The sequence below is a fragment of the Corvus moneduloides genome, chromosome 2 (assembly GCF_009650955.1).
Source record: "Corvus moneduloides isolate bCorMon1 chromosome 2, bCorMon1.pri, whole genome shotgun sequence".
Taxonomy (NCBI): domain Eukaryota; kingdom Metazoa; phylum Chordata; class Aves; order Passeriformes; family Corvidae; genus Corvus; species Corvus moneduloides.
In genome coordinates, this window is record NC_045477.1 from 96,987,339 (window position 1) to 97,009,627 (window position 22,289).

General features: G+C 42.2%; 1 protein-coding gene across 2 annotated transcripts in view; it reads left to right on the forward strand.

The window, feature by feature from the left end:
• Positions 1 to 6,985: 6,985 nt before the first annotated feature.
• GAS6 (growth arrest specific 6) overlaps positions 6,986 to 22,289 on the forward strand; it is a 41,220-nt gene continuing 25,916 nt past the window's right edge. Inside the window, exons 1-3 of one of the 2 annotated variants that reach the window (XM_032100485.1) lie at positions 6,986 to 7,113; positions 7,507 to 7,673; positions 21,760 to 21,784. In XM_032100485.1, the coding sequence (XP_031956376.1) occupies positions 7,044 to 7,113; positions 7,507 to 7,673; positions 21,760 to 21,784 (262 nt within the window). In that variant the 5' untranslated portion in view covers positions 6,986 to 7,043. The remainder of the gene's footprint in view (positions 7,114 to 7,506; positions 7,674 to 21,759; positions 21,785 to 22,289) is intronic. The other variant, XM_032100484.1, reaches the window with a different exon arrangement.

Below are 22,289 nucleotides of genomic sequence, written 5' to 3' on the forward strand. Positions count from 1 at the left end.
CATTCAGTTCAGCATATGGACACAGGCATGACTAGCACCTGTAGGAAAAGAAGCTTTTCTCCTTCTCCCTCCAGCATAATGCATCAATGTCAGAAAATAGGGTTTGGATCCGTTGTTGAAGAGAGACATTAATTAGGGAGTCTTTCATGAAATTTCCTTTTGAGTTAAATGGCACATGTGAAAGATGAACAACCTTCCTTCTACATTTCTCCCCATTCATTCAGCTCCATTTTTTAATCCAAATCTTTGTTTTTCTCTCTAATCTATATTTACTTATTCTTCTCATCCATTTCATAGTCAGTAGAATTAAGCATATTTTGAAAGCTAACCATTTTCTTCTCAAGTTAATACATGGTAATCACTCAAAAAAGTTGTGCAGCATAAGGGCACCTTTTCTGAGATTGCTTTTATTAGAAAATGTTTAATTTGAACACACCAGAGAAGAGGAATTTTATGCCATTAACATTATTAAAGACCTCTGGATGAAATTTCACATTCTCCCACAAAAATATTGGCCTGATCTAAACAAAGACAAATGTTTGTGTGGCTCCATGAAGGATTTATACTTGGAAGAGGAGAAAGCAGTTTTTCAAATTTATCCAGGAATCTGAAAATAGCCTGATTCTAAGCATGGCTTATAACTGTTTTTAGTTGCAGTTTCTCAATCCTTTTGACATCCTTTTTCATCACCACTTTCATTCTACATCAATCTGTGTCTTTGAATAAGGTTTCACATATGCATTAGTAATGTCTTTCAGTGGAGCTGCATGCCCATCCAGCATTACACTGAGTGCCTGGAAATATTCTTAGAAGGATCGCATCCTATTTTTGTTACCTTCCAACTTTCACTTCTCATCATCACAAATACTTCACAATTTTAATTTATTTTGATTCACTTTACACCCAGACATTAAATGAAGCTGACATGTTCAAACCTCTGTTGTTTTTAAAAAGAAAAGGGCAGGCTGTGCAAAAAGCCCCAGCTCATGTGCGGCAGTGGCACATTAGGAGAAGGTCCAGATGGATCTACCAAATGGGTTTCCCAAGCAGCAGGGATTGCATTGGTACCGTGAAAGGTTCCCGCCTTGCAGTCTGGGTTCAATTCCTGCTGATGACAAGAAGAAATCTTTAATTTTTGGTGTGGGAACCCATACTTTGTCTAATTAACTGAGGTCCACCTGGGCAAGGTACACATGCTGCTACAGGAGCTTTTTCACCTTTGGATGAAGCAGAATTACAAATCCTCAGCTCTTCAAACACTATTTCTGTAAGGAATATTTTGTGTGATTTTTCCATACAGACAAGATTTGTGTGTGTGTGAAGACAGTAGGATATTTTGGGTTCTGCTTTTTTGTTATAAATTACCTGTCAGGGGCATCCTAGCATTATTTATGATCTGTCAGGGGCATCCTAGCATTATTTATGATCTGTCTGCCCACAGTAGTTCCAGTTTGTGAGCTCCCTTCTTTGCCTTGTCACATGTGGTGAAAACCAAGATATCTTTCAACCTCTACAAAATTCTTATGCCAAATGGCAACATAAGGAGATAATAGAGTCATCACTTAGTGATGGTACAATGGGCACTTTATCCTCAAGCAAGAAATCTATTACAACTTAATTTAATATCCTCAACTAGATAACAGACATGCAAAGGCAGGAGCGAGATAGAAGGAACTGGGCTTCCTCCACAATGCAGTTAACTCCACAATCTAATGCTTGGATCTCAGAGATGCAGAGGTTGTTTTAAAAATGGAGAAAAGCAAAGCTATTCTTTTCAAAGGGGTAAGAAGTAAAGAGCAGAGTCAGTTATGGAAGATCCTCTTCTAGTTTCTCCTTCTTCTCCACAACATCTTGTCATGACAAATACAACAGCCCCATTGGGCTCCCTGCCTCCAGGTGCTTAGTGATGACTCAGACTGCACAGAAAACAGACCCTCTGGTCCTGCATCCCCACCTCAACCCTTCAATGTCCTGCAGAGGTATATAATAAACCAGGAGCCATGATGTCCTGTAGGCTGTGGCAGGAGGCCTGATGCTTTTGCTCAGTGCCATTTAGTCTGGGAGTTCACCCATGGATGGCAGTGGCACATTCTGCCCAGGAGTTTCTTTGTTGTCTTGCTTGCTGCAGAGGGAGTGCCACTGCCCAGATAAGCAATTTGGTTTTGCTAGTGCCTAAAGCCATTTTCAGTCACCATTTTAGCGTCTAATGAAAGGAAATCTCCTTCACCTGGAACCAACACAGGCATGGGGAGAACAAGATGAGAGTTCAGAACTTCCTTGTCCTTGAAACGTCTGGTTTATTTCCTGGCATTAGCCCGTGAATTAGAGTTCACAACTAAGAAGCATGTTCCAGATCTTAATGTGCTGAGTACATCTGGCGTATGGCCAGCCTGTATTGCATTCAGGTCAAGGATCATGGAGTCAGCTCACTTACTCTCAGAGGGATTTTTTTGGTTAAGTATGCTTCTTTCCACAGTCATTTCATTTCTTAAACATTCTGATGTAATCTCATAGCCTTCTACTCCTCCCTACCCATAGAATACAAGAAAAAATAGGAATGACACCTTAAGAGCACTTTTGAAGGAAAAATAACAAGAAATGAATGTGGAATGAGCATGTGAAACAGTCACTTGCACTAAAATCTGAGATACTTTGGCAGTGTGGGACAACTCAGAGGACATGTCTAATAAATTTTTCCTTGCACTCAAACAAGTACTTTACACAGAAGAGATGGTCCTTCAGAAGTCAAGAACCATGCACCCCATAGTGTCCCTAGCTGGAGGATTGATAGAAGGAAGGAAGGGCAGGCTTGGGAATCCCTTCCTCTTCTCCATTACGCATATATAGAATCATAGAATTGTTTAGGTTGGGGAAAAATCTCTAAGATCATCAAATCCAACTGGTAATCCAGCACTTCCAGGTCTATCACTAAACCATGTCCCCAGGTGCCACATCCACATGTTTTTTGAACGCTTTCAGGGATGATGATTCTACTACTTCCCTGGGAAGCCTGTTCCAGTGCTTGATCATTCTTACAGCGACGAAACCTTTCCCAATATCCAAACTAAACTTCTCCTGGCACAACTTGAGGCCATTTCCTCTTGTCCTTTCTCTTGTTAGCTGGGAGAAGGGACTGACCTACACCTCACTACAACCTTCTTTCAGGTAGTTGTGGTTGTAGGTCCTCCCTGAGCCTCTTTTACTCCAGATTAAACAACCCTAGCCTCCTCAGCTGCTCCTCATAAGACTTGTGCTGCAGACCCTTCACCTGCTCCATTGCCCTGCTTCTTCAGCTCTAAAGTTGTGAGGCCTATATATTCTTTTCAGGACATTTTAGTTTCCTTCTACAGTTTGGTGCCTACAAATGTAATTAGTTGTAGGAACCTAAATGAACTTTGCTCAGTTAAACCTTCTTCCACTGCACCTCTGCAGCTTGGCTACACACTACGCATGGGTTTGCTCTAAAAGGCAAATGCTACCTTGGTTTTTATTTTGGGATTAATTAAGGAAGGAAAACAAATGGACGTTCATCAGAATTTTGTGTAAGTGTTTCAAGTTCTGTTAACTGATGAATCACTTTTAGATTTTTGGTCCTTAACGAATACCTTCTAGTTGTATTTTTAGTCACTTCTCTCAAAACTTGTTAAATTTGGTGCATATTTCTGGTTGGTGTCTAAAAACCAATGGAAACTAATCCTTCAGACTTATATTTGGAAACTTGTGTTGAGATTAGTGTAAAATAAAAAGAGAATCTAACACGGGACATGCTGAGAGTACAAGCAGTTCATATAACATTGTTTTAATATTTTCAGCATTATTTTTCTATCCTGTTTTTCATGTTCCCTAAGACATCACTGGGACAGCTGAGACCAGATAACAAAAATAAAAAATAAATCCATGAATTCTAAAGAAAATTAAAGATGCATTATGAAACTCATTGCTTAAATCTGCCTTAAATGCTACCATGCCAGAAGAATGGAAGGTGGAAAATACAACTATTGAAAAGACTTCTGAGTCACCAAAATCAGTGTTTGATGTTTGTGCCAAGCAACTTACTGGAAAATATAATAAAGAATAGAATTGGTAAACTAAATGATATGTTGGAGAAGAATCGGCATTGCATACCAAGAAAGATGTCTTGTTTTCCAAACCCATTTGAGATTCAAGGAGTGATACTTATTTAGATGAATATGGTTCTGATAATATTAGAAACTTGGATTGTAAAAAAACTTTTGAGCTGGTCTTTTACCATATGCTCTCAAAGTGTGATCATATGGGATAAACAGAAGAGGATAAAAAACCATCTGAAAGAAAGAAAATTCATCATTAGATTACACAATATAATGCAGTTTCCAGAACCCACAAGAATCTCTTCTGTTCAACATCTTCAGAAATTTTATTGAGAAGTTTAATGCCATGAGGTCAGTTGGCAGACAATACAAAATTCATCTGTACAGATAAATCTTAAACTGGTAATCAAGAATATCAGAAGACTTTTAGAAAAAAAAATTATCTTGGCTTAGTGAGTTGAATTGACTTGCTGAGAGGTCACATCAATGACAAAAGCTTACAAAGATTGTGCATCTGGGGATAAGGTGGAAGCGTAGAGGGAAGGCAGAGTGGGACAACCTGTTTTGGGAGCAAGAAGCTGTTCAGTTAGCTTGGCTGTATTACTTGATAACACTCTTGATGTGAGAGGGTAATAAATGACAAGTGAAATTTAATATACAGACACACAAAGTGACACATCCATGAAAGACAACCCTCACCTTCTGTATTCACTGGTAAAACAGCAACTCCTCTCAGGAAAGAGGTCTCAGACCTCTTGTTCATGGCTCTTTGAAAAGAACAGGTCAGGAAGTGACCCATGAGATGTTTGAAAATAGTAAGAGAAAAACAGAAGTAAGAAAGAAGCAGGATACTGTTACTATAAAACCATATCTTGAATATTGCATGTAGTTTTATCCACATTGTCTGAAAAGAAGTATAAACAGAAAATATACAGGGCAGGATGAAAAGGTGGGGAATGGTTTCTGTTTGAGGGGCTCAGGCTACAATCCCAGAGCAGACTATTGATTTACTGCTGCAATCCCAGTCTGTACTTCTTTGTGCTGTCACTGAGCTGGTTCAGCACAGTAACCTGGTAGAAAACACACACACACTAAACAAAGGGAAGAGTTTCCTGACAGGTGACTGAGCTGAAATGGCACAGCCACATCTGTGGACGTGGGCAGGGGGACACATGACAGAGGGAGGAAAGTGGCAGCCAGTCCTAGGAAACCTCTGCCTTCAGCTGTAGCTTCATAAAGCGTTTTGGCCAGCTCTGCTGATGAAATTAGGCCCAAGCTCCTTTGCCTGCAGCTACTTGCTGTCACTCCTGAAAGCCTCTCCCTTTTGGTGTTTGTGCAGCTGTTCAGCAAGTCAGTGGGGGAACTGATCTGAAATAAAATTAGTCATTTTTGTTGGATTATTCTGATTTAGTTTGCGGCATGCTAGCACAAGAAATGGATGTGGCCAAAGAACAGAAAAAAGAAACAGGGACTGCAGGGACTGCTGCTTTGAGCAATGCCAGCTCAAAGGGGTCTGAAAACAAGTAATAGAGCAAAGCTCAATTTTTTTTTCCTTTCAGGAAAAAGAATGGTTCTGAAATTGTATGAGAGAGGTCTATAAACTGGTATGGTGAAAACAAATAGGGCATGATCATTCACTGTTTCTTAGATGACAAAAATTCAAGTACCCTGTAAAATTATTAAGCCCTGGATTAAAAACTAGCGAGAAAAAGTTCCTGTCTAGTCTTTGTCCAAATTCTTACCACTCCTGGAGTCCAGGCATACCAACAGATCAAAAAGCTAGTTGATAAATTCATATAGAAGTGGCACATTTGTGTCTGTTAGTGTTGCAGTGGACACAATTTTCACCTGAGAGCTCTTCCTCTGCACTTCAGGAGCTGAAAACAGAAAGAAAAGGCCACTCCATGGTGTTTTATATGTTTTTATACCTCTTAGCTATATCTCTACTATTGCCATTGTCAGACAGAAGATACCAGCCTAGGGATGGTTGCTTTGAATGAGTAGGCTGGCTCTTTGGTTTTCACGTACTTCAACTATATGTGATATGAATACACTGTTTACATTTGTTATATTTCCAGTAATTATTGTGGAGACACAAAGTCTGTATTAGATATACCTAAATAACAAAGTTAAACTACACAAGTTCTTTTTCTGAAACAAGTTATGCCACTGAAATTTTCTTGAAGAATGTATAGGTATGGTGTTACTGGAGCTATCGGCCACATTGACCCTTCGACGTGGTACAGATAAGAGGGGTGGCTTTAAAGCAGTGGTACAGAGCGGTACAGATAAGAGGGGTGGCTTTAAAGAAGTGGCAGTAGATAGCCTAAGTGCAGCTCTTACCCTACAGCTCTACGTTACAGCTAACAGGGTTTCCCACAGGGGACATGTCCCGTGTAACTTCGGTTGGGCAAGGGACAGTAAAGTATGGCTTGCAACATACTGGTATAAACGGGATTCATCTCTTTCCTAGGGAGTTCATCCTGAAATAGTGGAACAAACTGAAAATGCATTTCTGACCAAAACCTGTGTTGGTGTGTGGGGAGAACCCAAGTTTCTAATTTATAGCAGGACTGGGTTGGGTTTGGTGCCAGCTTCTCTGGTGAGCCCCGGCGCTATTAAAGAGATGTGCCTGGAGGTGAGGGCGCAGTCTCCTCGCCCGCTCCCCGCGTCCTACTGGCCTCCTATCGGCCCGAGTCCCCGTGACCGCCCCCGCCGCTCGGCCGGGCAGGTACGCGGGGCCGGGCCGGGAGGCCGCTCCGCCGCGAGGTGTGTCCCTGTGCGGCGGCTCGGCGGTGCCTTGTGAGGATTGGGCAGGGCGGGCGAGCGGCTCCGCGGCTCCCCCGCCGGGCTCCGCCGCCGCGCTCCCGCAGTAGCAGCGCGCTCCCCGCCCGCGCCGCCGCCCGCCCCGCGCCGCTCCCGCCGCGCCGCCAACGCCCGGCCCGGCCCGGCCCCAGCCAACGCCGCATCGTGATGCCGCATCCCGCGGCGCCCCTCGGGGCCGCCCTGCTGCTCGTCCTGCTGGCGGCGGACTCCTCGCAGAGTGAGTACCGCGGGGGTCCGTCCCTCCCGCACACGCCGCCGAACATCCCCCGCCGCCCTGTGTGTGTGCGAGTGCGGGGTGTGCTGCCGGGGCGGGGTGGGCTGCGGAGGGGATGCGCAGCTTCGCGGCTGCGGTGAGGGCGGCGGCGGGGGCAGGGGGATGCGGATGAGGGGCCGCGCCGAGGCCTCGGCGACCCACGGGCGGCGCCCCGGGCAGGGAGGGCGCTCGGTGCCCCCTGGAGGGGCGGTCTGGTGTGTGGGGTGGGGGTCCGGGGATCCGGGGCGGCCAGGCGGGCTCAGCTGTTCACCGCTGCCTGTCCTTCCTCCTGCTCCTCTCCTCCTCCTCGTCCTGCTTCTGGCCTCCCCCGCGCCGTCCCGGCGCTCGGCTGCCCAGCCGTGCTGCTGCGCGCCCCGGAGGCTGCCCAGTTCCTGCGGCAGAGGCAGCGGCGAGCCTACCAGATCTTCGAGGAGACCAAGCAAGGGCACCTGGAGAGGGAGTGCGTGGAGGAGCACTGCAGCAAGGAGGAGGCCCGGGAGGTGTTTGAGAATGATCCCGAGACGGTAAGGGCGCACAGCCGCCGTGGAGATTTGGGGGGGGTTGTCCGGCTCCGCGCTCCCGCCCACCGTCTATCCGCCGCTGGATGCCAGCTGCCGGCACAGCTGGGAAAGGCATCGGGAGGAGGAGGACCCATGGCCATTAGGTGATTGACTGGAGGACACTAAGGCTCAGCCTGCACAAGGACAGTGTCAGGGCTGTCTAGCCAGGAGCACCTCGGTGACCGTGGTCTGGGTGAGCAGCCCAGCCTGGCACTGGCTGGCAGGACTGTCTTTGGAGACTAGAAGGGTCCTGTTCACCCATGGTCTAAATCCATGAAGCAAGACCAGTGCAACATAATGATATAGCTTCTCTGTCTGGATACCTTACCATCCCTCATCTTTCCTTCAGTTTCCCATCCCAGCTGTATTTAAAATCCCCTGAATTTTGCAGCATATGTCACAATAAGGGCTTCTCAGAAGAATGTCCTAACCACTTTTAAATCCATGGGGGCCAATTCAGCTTGGTCAGCATCTTAGAGTCAGTAGGTTCTGCACTTGTCACTACAACAGCAGGAGAGCTCATGTATGGGAATGTGGTACTGCTGCACTTGTAACACTAAGTGTGGATTCACACAGTTACAGACTGCACACCACACATGGAGCTGCCTTTTCCAGTCTTACCAAGGCTGACTTTCACTTCAGCCTTCTCACTTCAAGCAGCATGCAGATACTTCACTAAGCTTGCTTACTCTTCAAGTCACTTTACACCTCCTCTCAACACTCTTTTGGATAGGCTGTTCTCATTGCAAAGAGTATCTGGCATGGATTTAGCAGTGGGAAGTGGATTTTCTTGGTGTTCAGACTGAAGCTCCGTTCTGCACAGCATGTTCCTGTTAATGGTATGATGCTCTAGGGAGAAGATAGAACAGAGAGAGAGAGGGAGAGAGAGCAAGTGTGTGTGTACACAGAGACACAAACCACAGGCAAGGGAGGGACTCCGCTGAAGAGATGTTTTATGCTTCATTAAGGCAAGTCCTGACACGTGTGCTTCATTAGCAGCCTCAGCACTGGATATACAGTGCAGTAGCTTGTTGTCACAAGGCAGTAGTAAGTACAGCAAAAGCATCATGATAGATTTTTGACAGTCTTCATTTTTGAGATTAATATGGAGCACTTGTCCAGGCAGTGTTTAATGTTACACCTTTTATGTCTATGTGTAGTCACATCTGCATGTAGAAGTGTTTGCTTCTGTTCTGCAAAAGCTGAGCTACTTCAGAATGTGGATAACTGTAATGGGGTGAGAGTGTCTGGTACAACTACTTCCATATTCATGTTGAGTAATATAACTTTAAACTCACTATAAATATTCATCACATAGCAGTGCATGCAGGGAAAACCATGATGAGGGTGATTTTGTAGCCTTCTGTAACAAAGGAGATCTAAGGTCAGTACTTTTACTAACTGTCTGCTGGCCAAGAAAGTAGCCAAAGGCGATGCATGATGGATCAGTTTAAGGGTGGGATAGTGTAAAAATATGTAAGGAGTTTTTAACAGTATTTGGTATTAATTTTGTAAATTGGAAAGAATACACAATTCTACTACTGAAATGACAATAGTGAAATCATTTTGGTTTAAAATCTTTTGATGTATAATATAAATTCTTTAAGATACAGTCATACTTTAAGTGTGTTTTGTAGGACAATGCCAACTTTCTGTCATTGCAAATTATTTTGATTTTTTTGGTGCATTTCCTTCGTTATTGCTGTTGGGTTTCACTCTGTTTTGAAAACTTGAAGAAAGGCTAGGTGGGCTTCTATTGTCTGTGCCCCCTAACATGGCCTTCTACACCTTCAGTGACGTAAGATCCTATGTTTTCTGAGACACAAACCTGACAAGAGCTATGAAGTTGCTTGTTAAGTGCAGTATGTCCTACTCCTTGCATTACTTTGCTCCAATTTGATGGAGAAGCAAATGTGCCGTCATATATTGGGGATTTATGGCACTTCCTGTCCCTTTTGCAATCCATATGTGACATGAAAGCAGCAGCTGCTGTGCAGTAATAGTTTTCTAATGCGTGGTGGCAGAGGTTATGTATGTGGGCTGTTACTACTCTACACTGGAAACCTTCACTGTTTTGTAAGGCACAGGTGACTACTTCTCCAGCAGTATCTGTGGATTTCATGGACAGAGTATTAATTCACAACGGAAGAGTATTTTAAACAGTAGGGAGTTACTGTGCTGTCATTTCACTGATGCTGTGTTGTACATCCAGTCCTAGTGACTGACACAAGAAGGAAGCTAGCTGAGACCTGACTCAGGAAAGGCAAAAACTGTTGTAAAAACCACCAAGCTTTTTGAAGAATTGCAGTAATTGCAGTCATGCCTTAGTGTATTGCCAGGCTGCAGCTGATCCATGCTGGTAAAGTGAGCTTTCATTGACCAGGGAAATGTACAGATTGCTGTTGACAGAAGATGATTCCTTGTAGTTTAGGAAGGCTGAAATTTCTGCATGTGCCTGCTGAACGTGGTCACAGGGATTAACTACATAGGTTGTGGCAGAAAGAAACATCTATGGCATTTTTTGCCCTGTGCTGAGCTCTAAGAGGCTGTGCTGGTAAGCCATGGGGAATACATCAGTGCAATCTGTCCTGTTGCATCTCCCGGGTTTTATGCTTTAAAGCACCAGATTAGTGTCTGTGTAGGCATTTGGCTGTTTGCTGTCCCACAGGAGCAATGGTTTTGTATCACTTTCAGGTGAGCCCTCCACAGTTTTGCAGCCATGACAACTGAAAGTTAGTTAGAGATTAGTTAATCAATCTTGATGCTTCCCTGTTCAGCCTCAAGGAAGGCTTGTGATGTGAGATCAAAAGTGCTGTCCCTCTTCCCTTTTCCCCTCCATTAGATGCAAGGTCACATCAATGACAAAAGCTTACAAAGATTGTGCATCTGGGGATAAGGTGGAAGCGTAGAGGGAAGGCAGAGTGGGACAACCTGTTTTGGGAGCAAGAAGCTGTTCAGTTAGCTTGGCTGTATTACTTGATAACACTCTTGATGTGAGAGGGTAATAAATGACAAGTGAAATTTAATATACAGACACACAAAGTGACACATCCATGAAAGCCTTCCTTACAAACCTTGCCATTCTTAACTATCCTGTGGTTGTGTGAGGAGAATTTCAAGGCCTAATTTCAAGACGTCCTAAAGATGTGATACAAAATTGCATTAACTGATTCAATTAAACAGCTCCAGAAGTTGAGGTAAGATGAAGGAAGGCTGTAACGTAGCTCACGTGATGCTTCCCAGGTAAAACCATATCTTGATGCAGCCAATTGTAACATCTATCCAAGAATAACATTTTATGGAAAGATACCTATTTCCTGGACAGACCAGTAAATGAAATGAAGTGTCACATATCTATACCAGAGCACCCTTTTTCTGTGCCTTCCATTGTTTCAGTGATCAGCTTTCAAAGCAACATCTGCAGGCAGTCAGCAGAAAATGGACATTCTCTGAAACCTGAATGTGGGTTTTGCCACATGTGTGATTACTTACATCAACTGCTAAGAATAGTGTATCAGGTGGGGCCCAGTAGCCATTCATGTGCAGGCCAGGGCAGCTTTTGTCTTTTGTATTATGGAAAATATAAATATCAGCTCGCTCAGACTAGAGGAAGGAAGATCAATTGAAACATTTTTAGATTTTTTTTTTTTTTTTTTTTTTTTAGATGCAGAACAAAACTCAGTCTGTGCCACTTGTATGACTATACATGGTAAAAACAAGTAGCCTGCAGTAATGAGTCTTGCAGCCTACCTTTTTCATGAAGCTCATTATAACATCCTTAAACATTACTGCAGAATTCTGGGATGATTCCTGTCTTGTAATTTCATTTATGCTAGAGGTGCCAAACAGAAAAATTAAAAGAGAATATGATGGGGAAAAAAAAGAAGGATGGAAAACATCTTGATGGGAGGTATGCAGACTGTTTCTAAATGTGATCTATTCAAAATACATGCTAGGTGTGATAGATGGGATGAAGTTGCAAAATACCTTGGATACAGAGATAAGAATGTTATCTTATTTAAGATGTTGATGAGGCCTTATAAAAGCAGTACTGCAGAAATAATTGACCTTGGTATGCAGTCAAGGTATTACAGCTTGTTAAGTCACTGATAAACTACTCTGGAATTTGGTTGACCTGTTCTAAAAATCTGGTCATCCAAGCATGTAAAACAAAGGGCAGAAGGGACTGTAGCTCGTGGTGTTCTCAGAAACATTGTATTTCACTGAAGAAACAAGTGTCCTCGTGCAAGGAGTTTCTCTGTTTTGAAAGGCTCAGCATAGGGAAGATGTTTGAACGCAGCCTCTTATCCTTTGGTGCCTTAGTACAGCATCTGTCCTTGCACATCTTGCTTGCTGTTGTTACTGCTGAAGAATTACTGGCCTTCCTGCAGCTCACCATAGAAATTGCCACGCTGAATGCATTCAAAAGTGTTAGGCACACCAGAAACACTGATGTAGGTCAGCCTGGCTTTTTTACTGTTTACTGTGTTCATGGATTTGGTCCTCAGTAGAGCACTGTGGAAAGCCAGCTGGTTTCCATGTGCATGCAGAATGGACATCTGATTCACAGGCAGACATGTGAAAATTCTGGTTTTTGAGGGACTTGCATCCAAAATGCTATTAAAATCTATGGCTTGTGAGATACACAAAACACTGGCAGAGAATCACAGTGTAACTTGGGACTGAAGAGGAATCTACTCCACTATCCCACTCGTGGCAAGGGCAGCAGTGACACCAGACCAAGTTTTTTGGGGTTTTTCACAATCCTGTCTTGAAAATTACTGATCCTAACAAAGCATCTAGCAATGTCAGCATTCTTTCTGCTAGGCTAGGTTTACTGAGAAGCTGAAATGCTGATGAAGCAATGTATAGGGTGTGATAAGGGACAGTTTGGTTGGTTTTCAGAGTGTTGATGGCTCACTTGGTTTTATTTTTTATGTGTTCCATAATATGATGTGGTCATGATAACACCAATGAGCGGCATGCATGGACTAGGGTCTTACAAACCATTCTGATCTTTTAGGGGGGGTGCTTTTCAGGCAATATTTAGATGTTATTTCTAAGGATAGCAAGATAGATACACACATGTAAATTTAATCAGGAAAGTATGAAGGCATGTAGAGGGAGGAGAGGAGTTACTAGGAGAGCAAAGCAGTGTAAAATTTCTTTAAGTAATTTAGTGAATGTTGTGTAGTCTAGACATGAAAAATACTGATATCTTTAGATTCAGATGTCATCATCCCTGTATAGAATATTCCTTTATAGATCCAGGCAAGAATCTGGTTTTATTTGCTGTGACAGTTCTTCTCAATATACTGATTTGTTTTGACATTTTGGCAGAGCATGGAGAAAAGGCTAGATTTATAGCTGGTAAAAATTTATTTGTCTCTTCTTGTTGGTGCAGAGAGAAAGAGTTATTGGAAAACTCTGTGCTAATGTTTTAAACTGCTTGGACTCAGTACATGGAAGAATGGATTCCCAGGCACAATGGTACCTGCTTAATAGATTTTGAGAAAGAAAATATGGGGATATTTAGAATTTTGTCCAGGAATGGGTTGAAGGAGAGAAGAAGGAAGTAAAAATTTGAGTACCCAGGTATATGCCACAGTGGCATCCCAGCCTGCTGGGATGAGATCTGGGTGTCCACCAGGTATTCTCCCTTCCCTTTCTTTCCTTCTCCCTGTAGTTTCTTATAAAAGACAAGGGAGCTTTGTACCAAAATCCAGTGGGTGTAACTGGTCTGGAAGGCAAAAAGATTGGGACTGTGGACCAGGATGCTCCTGTCTTCTTTGCAGTACGGACACAGCATTTGTTGGCAGTGGTGGCGTTCAGTAGCAGGATGCTGACAAAAGTACTCCTTCCTGCCTTAGCAGGCAGGTTATACTTTTTTTTGGCTAAATGCTGCTTTATCAAAAATTGTTGAGAAGGGTGAGCAATGTTTGCTGTTGGTGGAAATAGACACAACTCCATCAGCTCTGCTGGACTCATGCCTACCCGATCTTTATCAGTTTCCACTCATGGGAGAGTAGCCCAGAAATTCAGAATAGACCTGGAAATACTGACACACCACATCAGAGAAGTAGTACATGCTAAATGTCCTGTGCAGTAGGAGGGAAGGAGCAAGACAAGACAAAAGGGACTAATATTATGCTGAGGGGCTGTTTGAAGATAGGGTGGAAAAAGATGCTAAGAATGGCAAATTGAAGCAGGGGGGTTTATGCTGGTTTGGTCACAATGGATGATAATGGAAAAAGTAGATAAAGTTAGGGTAAGTCTGTTTTCTAGAGAAATACAATAGGTTTTAATAAATATGTGAGAGGGGAAAAAAGACAATTAAAAATTAAGAAAACAGTTTTGTGCCCATGAGCTAATTTCATTTTCTTTTTTTAAAAAAAAATAGGAGCAGCCTACTGGGAATTAATACAATTTTTTAGTGCAGCTGCTTAATTGGCAGCTGTAATTTATGTGTGTTCCATACTCTGAGTGAGCTTAATGAATTACAAGTAGTCACTTTCCAGTAAGTATGAAGAACAAGGATGGAACCACCACCACAGATTTAGAAGAAGATGAGAAGGAACATTGCAACAAGGTTTACTTCTCCCCTCAAATTACTTTTCAAGCTTTGGTTTCACATTGGGGAGTTCAGCTGATCTAGTAGAGGTAAGCAATTCCCTTGCCTGTTCTTTTCACCCTTCTTGCACAGCAATTTGGGTGACTGCATGGACCAATTAAAGTAACTTAACCTAAAGAAAAGTAATCTGTAGAGAAAAATGGTAATTTTGCAGCTGGATCAGTTCCCCAGTCCAGTGGGGACTGACATGGTGGAAAGGACAGCCTGAGGTTAGGATGGGAAAGCCAGGTGCTGGAAGAGAAACAGAAATTGTTGTCACAGCTCAGCCTATCAAAGCAATGAATGAACAACCAAGCCTTGGAGAATCTGATTGAAGTTTTTCAGCGGGTCTCCCTTCTGTATCTTTGCTTTCATCACAGTTTCGTTATGAGTGCTGTTCTGTAGGCTTTCCACACGTGGACATCTGTGGGGAAATTTACTTATTGATGGGTTTGTGTTTTCCCCCGTTCCTTTGAGCATCAGCAGTGGGACCCAGAAGAAGAGCAAAGTTGGAAAGTAAGGAGGATACCCAGGGAGGGGAACAATTTTTGGTGTTTTCTTCACTCTGCACACCTGCCAGGACAGAAGGGTATATAAATGAAGCCATAAAAGGACAACGGGTCATGCTTGCACTGCACAGAATCACATGTACCTGGAAAGCTACCATATTTGGCTGATTCCTGGAACAGGGAGTACTAGTTCAATTCCAGAAAATATTTAGGACAGGAAGAGAAAAGCAAAAATGACTTATTAAAATAATGAACAGGGAAGTATGAGATCAGATTCTGTCACCAGGGCCTGGTGTCATCTAAGATGTCACTTCCCTATTCCTTGCTTGCCTGTGCCCTCTGAGTCCAAATCCTTAAATTCCTTAATGTGATTGAATGCTGTTTGTATGAGTTGCAACCTCTGCAGATAAGCAAAATCCAAAGAAACAGTATGATTACATTACAAGAAGGGGAAAAACTTCAGTGGATAAAATGTCACAGAACCTATGAGAGATCATAGATATTTAAATCATGTTTGATGGGATATATTACCTGTTCTGTTTTAAATATGGCTAAAATAATTACAGAGTAATGACATGGTGTTGGAGAGCCTTTTACTTATGCTAGGTGTTTTGTCAGATACTGTTTTCCCTAATTTGACTAAACTATCTGAGCGAGTGTTAGTTTACCCACACATACAAATATTGTAACTATTGCAACAAGTAGGGATTCAAACGAGCAACACTAAGTGAACATTTGTCGTCAAATTGAGATCTCGTGCATTGTTACAGCTGGAGTGAAAGTAGCCTTTCTGAAGCAGTGGAGGAAACTTCAAGGCATTTGTAATCAGATTCCTGTCAGAGTAACTTAAAAGCACATGCAACCAATTGGGATCACTCTACAGATTATTTTTGTTGAAGTATTTGGTACCAGTTTTATCCATTTCACACTATTTACTGTCTAATCAAACCCTGTCTCAGGCTGCCTATAGAAAACATGTCTTTGTGCCCTCTGCATCTTCATAAAATATAAAATATCTGTGACATACGAGAACTTTTTTTTTCTTCTTTTCTTTCCTTTCAGTACTTCTTTTTCTCCCCTGTAATTATGCATTCCAATCATTGGTGGGTTTTTCCTCATTGCAGAGAAACAGTTTTTGCTGAAGTGGCACCTCGGTAAGCTATTGGGAAACAGTCTTGCTGTCCAGAACAGAGCAAAGGAAGTTATGACAATAGATGGGTTTCATTTCAGACTTGAGGATTCTGCAGAGGTACCTAGTCTCTATGGAAGGGGTCATGCTGGAGAATATGGTCCTGAATGCTTCTATTTTGGAAAGTTCAACAGCTTGGTAGAAGGGGCAGTCCCAGTCTTTGTGCATCTGAATAGCTGGACAGTGTGAAGTGGATACTTGACAAATGAACACAAAATCTAAAAGCTACCCTAAGCAGCTGTAACTTGGGTGGTAGGAGATGAGACTTGGAGGCTGCTTTTGGATTGTAATGTGACCTACTTGCTTCTGTAACGCCTCACTTGCCAAGTTGTGGAGAGAAAGTTCTCTTTGCTCTTCATATAGAGAATACAGCTTGCCGTAAAGCAAAATAGGAAGCAAACTAACCTGGCTGAGTGATGGGTTCCTCATGATGAGAAGGAAAGCTTGTGCAGGTAACATGGCATTCATTTGAGCATAAATTCTATACCTACAGGTTCTACATATATAAAATTCTCAATTGCTGAACCGCTTAATGCCCTTATATGGGAGGAAGTGCCCAATCGTGCAGTGTGAGATTTGCTATGCATCTAAATACTAGGGCTGAGTTTTAAAAAAAGGAGGAGAGTTCTCGAGCATTAGTGAGATTTGCATTCTCAGGTTATAACAGTTGAAAACTGGCAAGTTATAGCCAATTATGGTTGGTAGCAGTCATTTCTTCAAGGATAATGCAAGCCCATAGTGTGGAAACATGAAGAATGTTTATAAATGAGGTCTGGCTATGCCCAAGACAAACATTCAGTCCTGAAGGAAAGCGGAAAAGGGAGAGTCATTGTATGGAAACGAGGAAAGGGCATAATGTGGGAGTTGTTGCTACTCTCTTAGATGTAACTAGGTAACTAAGAAAGTGCTTTTTAGAAATCACCGTTGCTAACACAAGTCAGTGAAATGCTCCGGTGTTAGTGGTGCTGCAGTCACAGAATCACAGGGTGGTTCAGGTTGGCAGGCACCTCTGGAGGCCTTTTGGCCAAGCTGGGCCACCAAGAGCCAGATGCCCAGGAACATGAACAGTCTTCCTATAAACTACGCCTTGTATCTGTGGCCTCTAGAGCTCAAACATGATTTTCCTTAGATTCCGTGCTGATCAGTCTTACCTGACCTGCTACTCAAGCAAAATAAACAGAAGCAGTAAGCAGGCCCTTTTGTCTGAGGTCTCCAGTGTTACCAATTACTTTAAAGTAAAGCAACAGTGAGAACGTTTTCCTGGTGTCAACAGGGTCATTGTTATGTTTTCAGAAGGGCTATTTTTATACAGTGACTCATGTTAACGCCTCTTCTGATTTGGTGTTTTTCCATCTTCTCTAAAAATGCCGCAGGACTAATGCATACTCCATAAAATTGCTCTAACTTCTGGATTTTAGCATTATGGACTTTGGCCATAGAGTTGAAAAGAGATGGTGACCCCAGTGACAATGTAGGTTTCCTTTGGAAGGGAGGCTGACGTAGTTATTTCTGCCCCTTCCACTCCACAGCTGTGAATTCTTACCTTCATGTTGCTGTTCTCCTCAGTTGTTTCAATGTGGGTTGTTGCCTGGGTAGCCACAGCGAAACTGTTCTTAACACATGGAAGGAAAAAGCCAAATATAAAAATGAACAACCTGGAGTTTTGGGGGGTTGTTTTCTTGGGTTAGTTTTTTTGAGGACACTTTTAAAATTATGCTCTCTTAGATATCCAGACTGAGTGCTGTAGTGGCTATTTTATCAGGGTAATAGTAAGCTCCAGTTGCAGGTGGGAGAGGAACACCTTAGCCCCATGAACAGAGTTCTTACTCCATGTTTGGTGTCACTCTACCTTGAAATAAAAACATGCAGTCTTAGATCTTGCAATACTGTTGTGGAAGCAAATAGTGCATCGAAGACTGGCTTCTAGCATGTACATATGTTCCTGTGAAAGAGGTGGGGGCTGTAGAGTTTAAATCTTTTCTGTTAAAGCACAGCTCTGTCTGCTGAGCAGCAAGAGAAAGGTCTCTGGCACTGAGCTGAGCTAAGCAAGCCAGGACCTGCCTGGAGAGACTGGCCTCATGCTGTGCTTTCCACCTCACTGAAAGGCTGGAGATTTGGAGATGTTAGGCACTTCCCAGTCTCTCCTATTTCTTCTTCTTTACCTGAGATCTCTGCTGAGCTGTACTTTGGATGGCACATAACATATAACTCACGGGTGAGTTACAACTCTGGTGTGTAGCTCATACTACATGTTTGAGCTGTAGTGGCAGCAGATAAAAGATTTTGTAGTTTACAAAAGAACTGTTCATGTTACTGGGACACCACAGGCTGCAGGTGTCCTGCTGCCAGGCCCTTGACTATTGTAGCTTCTGGCATCCCAGCCATACTGGTTGGTACATGGAAACCAGTCAGACAGAAAGTTTGGTGGGTCACAAACAAGAGAGGTGGAAATACATTAAAGTTTTCTTGGTAGGAACAGTCACAGAGTTTGTTGGAATTGTTGAAGCTACATTTGTGATGTTTGGTCTCTTGTGGAGGTTGGAGCTTCTGCAGCCTTTGTCTTCCTTTTGCCTGTGCTGGGATGTTACTACTGGACAGATGGGTTGGAGAGCTTGGTGAGGTCAGCGTCTGTGCAGCAGCCTGTCTGGAAGATGTTCATGACCAACATGTGTTTGTTTATACCTTTTTATTTTAAAAGCCCATTGCTCCTGCTTTTATTTTCAGCAATAATTAGGAAGCAGATCTAAAGGGGAATGGCTGACCACATTTAAACGTTGACCTTTTTTATCACAATCCAAGCTGAAAATTTAACACTTACATAATTCTGTGGTGATTTTTGCCACCTTAGTGGTAACAGTTAAATAACTTCCCGTGTTTTGATCCTGTGAACAGTGTGTGACTTTCTGGATGGTGAGAAGTTTATTGAGCCTGAAATTGAAGGTGGCTTGTTGAGAAATCAGCAAAATAGTAACAGAGAATGTTTGCCAACTCCTTCTTAGCAAGCCCCAAAGCATTTCTCTTGGCATTTTTGTAGGATTCTGAAAATACAATCATACACTTCTGGTAGAAAGATGAGTTGCACACTTTTAATAGGGACCTGATCTTGTATAAGATTTTCATTTTCCCTGACATCTGGGCATCATTAAGCCATAGTGCATCACAGAAGACTGAAAAGACATTGAGGAGGTGAGCGCTCACATGAGAAATAACATGTATCTGTACCAGGTTAGGCGCAGCTTGAATTTTTAACCAAGAAAACTTCTCATCGGTGTTTTTTGAAAAGGGACTGCAGTTTAAGCAGGTTCCTTTTCTCAAGGTGTAAGATCATTCATCCTTCATTCTTATTAATCTTTTCTCTGAATGTAATTACGTTGTCATTGTATTTACAGAAGCCAGCTGTAAGAGAAATTGATTATGGAGAAAAACAAAAAGTTAATCATATAAGAATGAGTAATGTTAGAACCTGTGAGCATGTGTCTTTATTTTAGAATGGTAGTATCAGCAGGTTTTGTAAACCTGGAGAAGTACTACTGATCAGCAAGTGCTTTTGTACAACATAAGCAAGTGAGGAAGACAGGGAAGGAAGAGTTAAATTTCTATTAATAGCCTCCTGTTTAAATCACTTGGCTACATACTTTGTGGAATGAAGCTTGTGGTGATACAATGCCTTGGAGTTTCACTTGCCTGCTGTTCAACTGGCATTGAATCAATACACAGTCAGTTTGAATTTGGAAGTTACTTGTATAAAAGTAAACTCTATACCACTTTTCTAGCACTCAACTCATTCATCAGAGGTCAAGGAGAAAATGCCTTTGCCACCACTGACATGGAGCAATTAGGCTGATAGCCATGAATATGAAAGCTCCTGTTTATTGTCTTGTTAGTGCCAAAACAGTTGTTCTTGCCAGAGTCTGGATTATCCTGTTGGTGGTTAAATACATCTGCACGTTCTTGTGAAGTATATGGAATAAAGGGGAAATAATGAAAGAAATGTTTGGAATATTTTATTACACACCCCTATCTTTTTCTCCTCAAGTGCTGGTTGAAGTTCAGTTTGTGGTTATAGCACAAATGGACAACCATCTGAATAGTTAGATTGCTTAGATTTATTTCTATTTTGACTACATTTTTTTGACTTGTCTTTTCCAAACTAAACCTTAAAAAAAAAAGAGGGAACAAGGACCATAGTGGGTTCTGAGCTCATCACTCTGTTAACCCTAAGACACATTTCAAAGTTCAAGCCCATAAGATGCCAAGACTATCGCCCTCATGTCAGAATTGAAAATTAATGTAAGTGTAAGCTGCTGCTTCTACTTCTTTGCTGATGCTCTCATAATTTAGGCTGAATATTTGCATGGTGCATTTCAGTAACTGGAGCATATTTGCCAGAAGCAATTGATTCTTCTGGTAAATGTCAACAGTGCAATTGATTGCATTGGGCAGTTCAGATCAAACTGAATCACGGTGTGTGCCTGTCCCTGTTGTTTATACATGTCTGTATAGATGCAATCCAAACATCTGTAATAAGAGGAAAAGATAAAATAGTGTCTTTTCTTGCACATTGTATAGACCAATTTAATTTTTTAGAATGCAGGGTATTTACTGTCCCAGTCTCACCAGAGATAGTGTTATATGGAAATTGCTCCTGTTGTATAAAAGAGAATTATACTGTGCATATGCTTTCATAGTGAGCTGAGAAGTGGTTTATTTTAAAAAAGAAAAAAATTAAGCACTGATACAATCCGTAAGTTTTTCTTCATTCCATGCCCCAATTACCATTTTAACAGCACTTGAATTAGTGACTTATATATTACGGAAACCAGGATGAAGGTGGACAGAAGTGCTTTTTCCTGGCCATGACGTTTTGTATTTTTTTAAGAATATGATACAATTGTCAGCTTCAGCCAATCTCCCATTCTTCCATGCAGCACAAGTGAATTTTCCTGCTGTTTCCATGTTGGAGCAAGCCGTCATGTGACTTGCAAGGCCTCACCAGGCTGACTATTCTAACTTACTCACATCACATCAGCAAAATGATGCTGCTCTTGCTGTATGGCTGCACTTTGTTGATGCAAAGTAGGGAACAGTAATGCACGACCATGTACCATGAGAGGAATGGCAATGCCCTTTGCAGTCTGGTTTTAGAGTAATGGGTGTCAATTTTCCCCTCTCTTGCAAAGTGCCATTGCTCCCTTCTTTGAGCATCCGGGATGTGATGTGTGGGTGGTACAGCAATGGCTGCTGTCTGAGTTGTAGGGTGTTCCTTGTAAGAGCAAAAAGTACTTTTTCTAGTGGCTGTGGTGTTCATGTGCTGGCCATGTCCTGCATTAGCAGAATGCCTTTGAGGTAGCACGGGGTGACTGAATGATCCTGTACTCTTCCCTCCAGGGTTTTGCCCTTAGATTCCAATTCCTTCCCCTACCTCATACCATCAGCAGCAGCTTTATCTCTTGGATGGTTAGTGTCTTCGCGCTCAGTCACTGCCACTGACCAGATCAGCTGCCATCAAAAAACACCTTGAGACTGGAGCTAATGTTTCTTTCCTTTTCAAATGACAAAATGCATGTATAATACTGTGCTGCCCTGGTTCTGAATAAAAGGAAATTAGGATACTGGTGTTTGGAACTTGTTAAACAATTGCCATACAAGACCACCAAACTAACAGCAGCTCTTAAATAGCACGAAAATAGAAGCAAATATGTTTCAATAAATCTTTGCTCTCTTTTTTCCCCTCTTCTACAGGAATATTTTTACCCGAAATACTTGGGTGAGTTGCAGCTTTTATTTTCACTTTGTGGGAGTGCTGGTATGTGCCTAACACTGGAGCTTGTCACATCTGAAATCTCTGCTAAGGAAGGTGATGGACATCTGATTGCAATAAACTTGCATTGCTAACTTTAAAGCTAGACTTTATGTTCCTTATTTTACTTTGAGGTGTGTGTTTTTACTTATGTGTACATTTGCAGACAAAGATGCTTTATGTGTTTTCTGCATGTTAAAATCTTGATGTTGCGTATATATCTGTGGCTTGCACTGCTATGAAATAATTTGTAGTTTTCTACCTTTTCCCCTTTTTAATTAAGTTAGCTATTAACTAATATCCTTATTTAAAAAAAAAAAAAGGTGCCTGATTGAACTACTGGCTTATTCTATTGACTGTATCATAGTCAAGGCATCATACTGTTTTCTATTTGTGTTTAATATGTTGTACTTAAGATCACAAATGCCACAGTAGGAGAAAAATCCATGTGCTTTTTAGATATTTTGAGAAG